The sequence below is a fragment of the Pinus tabuliformis genome, chromosome 2_1 (assembly GCF_031772625.1).
Source record: "Pinus tabuliformis cultivar Carrire ecotype Pingquan chromosome 2_1, CPIR1, whole genome shotgun sequence".
NCBI classification, from domain to species: Eukaryota; Viridiplantae; Streptophyta; class Pinopsida; order Pinales; family Pinaceae; genus Pinus; species Pinus tabuliformis.
Genome location: NC_142299.1, coordinates 798,001,912 through 798,006,154, shown reverse-complemented (window position 1 = coordinate 798,006,154; position 4,243 = coordinate 798,001,912). Strand labels below are relative to the sequence as shown.

The 4,243-nt window shown below is 45.2% G+C and overlaps 1 protein-coding gene across 1 annotated transcript; it reads right to left on the bottom strand.

The window, feature by feature from the left end:
• Positions 1 to 355: 355 nt before the first annotated feature.
• Positions 356 to 3,558, bottom strand: LOC149202991 (cytochrome P450 78A4-like). Its single transcript, XM_089403294.1, has 2 exons — positions 2,209 to 3,558; positions 356 to 1,356 (listed from the first exon to the last, which is right to left on the bottom strand). The coding sequence occupies exons 1-2, from the start codon at positions 3,208 to 3,210 to the stop codon at positions 724 to 726; spliced, it is 1,635 nt and encodes a 544-aa protein (XP_089259420.1). The 5' UTR covers positions 3,211 to 3,558; the 3' UTR covers positions 356 to 723.
• Positions 3,559 to 4,243: the final 685 nt, after the last annotated feature.

The following is a 4,243-nucleotide window of genomic DNA, read 5'->3' as shown; positions in this document are numbered from 1 at the left end:
ATATTTTTTGATCGGAATTGGAACCTATGTTATTATAAAGTTAAGATTCGGTAAGTTGAGATTCGCTAATAAAGTTCACAGGTTGGCATGACCTCGGACTAAACACGCCCCAGTTTTCAATTCTAAGTGATCAAGAACAGCCTCAATCCGTGGAAACTTCTTTACCATTCACGATACAATAACCTATATATGAATCTCTGCGATTGTTGCAGAAAGAAATTGACACGTAGACTGTGACGGAGATTCATCCATTTAACTCGCGACAAACAACATTTGACTTATTCATGCCCAGATTAAAAATATTATAGAATGCCAGACCATTTCAAACAAGGTAGAAGCAGAGTCGAGTCGCATATCAATAGAAACAGATATTTCTGTGGTCATTCTATATTATTAATAATATAAGTAGCATTCAGGATTGAAAAGTGGACGCAGAATACGCGAACCCAAAAGCTGTAATCATCTTTACAAAATCCATTCTCTCATTTCAGTCTGTTTATATTACCCTAGCTACTGTAAAACCTAACCATAACAATCATAGTAACACAAACGGCGGCTAGGAAGGGGCTTTTTATAGGTATGGCGGTCAATGAATATACGAAGCTGGCTATATTAGGGTTGGATTTATACTATAAAAGAAATATGATCTGCTGTACTGAACGGATGGAAGATTTAGACATAGAGAAGGTCTAATCACGTAGAGTGAGAGGTACATGGTTGTTGTTAGGTGGAAAGTTCCGGTATCCTAGTTGAGGGTATGGCGGTAAGGGGCGTTGCCATTTCGCATGATAGTTTAAGCATCTCTGTGAGGTCCACCGGATGGTCAGGAGAAGGCACCCATGTGAAATGGTGAAGCAATTTAGCCACCCACAGGTGAACGGTCCGGAGACCGAGAGCCTTGCCCGGGCATACTCGACGACCGGCACCAAAAGGCGCAAGCCGCAGGTCGTTTCCTCGGACATCCACATGTTGTCCGCCTTCCGATGGGAGAAACCTCTCTGGACGGAATTGATGGGGACGTTCCCAGATCTCCGGGTCGTGGGTAATGGACCACATGTTCACCATCGCCGTCGTGCCCGCCGGAACGCACATCCCGTTTGCCATGTGCCAATCCTCCGTGCAGAGGCGGGCCCATGATAAGAGAGGCCCCGGCGGATGCATTCTCAGAGACTCTTTCACCACCGCTTGAAGATACGGGAGCTTCTCGATATCGTCCTCCCGAAGACTTCTGTTGCTACCGACAACAGCATCTAGCTCTGCTTGAACTTTCTCTTGCACTTGTGGGTTCAGCAACAGCTCTGCCATTGTCCATTCTGTAAGCAAAGCCGTTGTGTCTGTGCCGCGGAAGATCATTTCCTGCATCGATATCCAAAATAAATAATGAATAACAAAATAAATAAATAAATAATGAACAATAGATTATAGATTAAGTGGTGGGACAAATTGTTGTTATCCTCTCATCCGGATATCGGAAAAATAAAAATATCGGAAAAATAGATATCGATATCTAATTTCCAATATCGATTCTCCAATGTAGTCTATTCTCCAATTATTACACTGATACTTACATTGGAGTCTCTCATTACATTAGAGTCATTGGAGTCTCTACTAATGTAGTGTGGAGTATATATCATTACTCCACATTACATTAGAGTCATTAAAGTCTCTGGTAATGTTGAGTGTGCAACAAGATTATATACTAACAACTTCAACTTCTATGGCTTGGGCATTTTTATATCGATTGTCAATTCGATGGCTTTAGCATCTTTATATCGAAGGGAGGTGCGGCGCGGACTGGCGCGGACAGGACAGGTCAGTATGATAGAAGCACGGAGAGGACAGGACAGGACAAGTCAGTATGATAGAAGCACCGTCAAATAATTGACCGCATATTCGGCGATAGTCACAGAACAAGCAATATTCACAGAATAAGCGAGATAAGCTCATGGATTCATGGATTGCCCCCCATGGATTGCCCCCCAGTAGGCCGAGCAAAAAGGAAAAGTATGATAGAAGCACCGTCAAATAATTGACCGCATATTCGGCAATAGTCACAGAACAAGCAATATTCACAGAATAAGCAAGATAAGCTCATGGATTCATGGATTGCCCCCCAGTAGGCCGAGCAAAAAGGAAAATAATGGATGAAAATTTAATTCTAAGTATTACCATTAATCAAAAGAATCGTATCCTGTTTAGTAATTATACCCATAGAACTGCGATCATGTCGTCGTCGTCGAGCTTGTCGTCTCCTTGGAGCGAAAGGAGGACATCCACAAAGTCTGAGTCGGCCGTGTCGTCCCTCTGTCGGTGCTCCTCGATGATGTTCTTCACAAACGATGTAACACGCGGAACAAGCCGAGCGCAGCGGCTGTGGATTCTGAGTGGATCGAGCACTCGTAGCCATGGGAGATGATCAGCCCAGTTGAATGCTCCAAGGAGCTCGAATCCCTCATTCACCATCTCGCGAAGATTCTTCTCAGTCTCGGCATCCACCGACCGTCGACCGAAGACACTTCCCATTATATTATTAAGGGCCGCTTTCTGGAGATGTCGACGGAGCGTGACGGCGCCGCCATTAATATCAGACTCATCCCTTATGTCGGAAAGCATTGTCGTGCAGTCCGCCTGACGACCGACTTCGTGAGCCGCAATTCGGCGTGGAGAGAAGAGATGAGTAGCAGAAATCCTTCGCAGGAGTCGCCAATAATCACCGTTAGGCGCAAATCCCATCGCCCTGCCGAACATTAACTGCTGAGCGGATTGTTTGAGGGGTCGGTCTGCGAAGTGAGGGGAGCTGAGCAAGTCTCTGGCCACCTCAGGATCCGATGTAATCACTGTTGGCGTTGAGCCCAAGCTAAACGCCATGAGCTTCTTGGCGCCATAAGTGCGAGCTAGACATTCGAGCCTGCGGTGAGCAAGACCGACGCTCATGTCCATGAGGCTTCCGATTACGGGCCATCCTTTGGGGCCAGGAATGGCGATGCCTTTCTTGTGTCTTCCAGCCCATGCACAGCCTCCAGGGCGGAACCAAGAGACCATAGCAGCACAAACAGCACCGATAAGTATTGCTATATACAGAGGCCACTGCCCCCATTCAGAAATATGGTCAGTGGAATTTAAGAAATAACCACTCACTCCATTCTTGGTTAAAAGAGGGATTGCGTATAACCACCAGCCCCCTGTTGCAGAGGCTCCAGAATTCTCCATTGCTTAAGATTTAAGATATGGAGGAGGAGGGAAGGATGGAATAAGTGAAAAAAACCCGAGATTAAAAAGCAGTCGGGTAGCACGTCTTTTATAGCTGGAGTACAGAAGTGGGGGGAATGTGTGCGAAATTGGTCGGCTATGAAAGGCGGCTGCGAATGTATCGGCGATCCTTCGCGCTCCTGGCGTTACGGTGTAACGACAGGAAAGACATGCGGGACAGGCAAAATAATGCGATGGGGGAGACGGTGGCGGTCGCTTTATAGAGTGGCGGGCAGTGCCTCGACCCTCCGGAAGGATCCGGGACATCGCCTCGCGCTCTCCACGAAGCTCGAGATGTAAGACAAAATGTGGAGACCATCCATTTAATGCGCTGACGGCTCTCTTCCAGCTCACTTAGACGCCGAATGCATCGGCCGACTTTTAACCTACACATGCTACCACGGAATTCCTTCACCTACTATCCCATATTCATTGATTCCAGCACATTCTTTCTCTTGATTTCTTTCTAATTGCATTTTTCTCTTGATTTCTTTCTAATTGCATTTTTCTCCTGATTTCTCTCTGATTATATTAAACCAGTAACGTGACCCTTCCAAATTCAAACCAGAACGAGATGACCATAAAGTAGCTTCACACATGGACATCCCAATTATTTTAATTTACCAATATTAAGCTGGACGTGCCATCTAACTTTGACGTGTATACAAGTATTAGGTGTGGAGTCTCGAGGGTTAGTTAAAAGGAGTGTTAGGGGTTCGTTCGAGTGAAAGTTAGTTTAAGTGTTGTGATTAATTATACCTAAATCTCATTGATCATGTGGAACGCATTGATTCTGGGTATCATCAATATATTAATATTGATGATGGTTTCTAAGAACATCTTCATCGCACCGTGTAACTAACTGTATGACTAATTATTTGGTAACATGGGCCTGGAGTATTGGTTCAAAGTACTTATTTGTGGTGAGGAGTTAGGTTTTTTTAACTGGAGAAAGGTATAGGGGTGAAAGATCACGAGATAATCACAGGTGGCA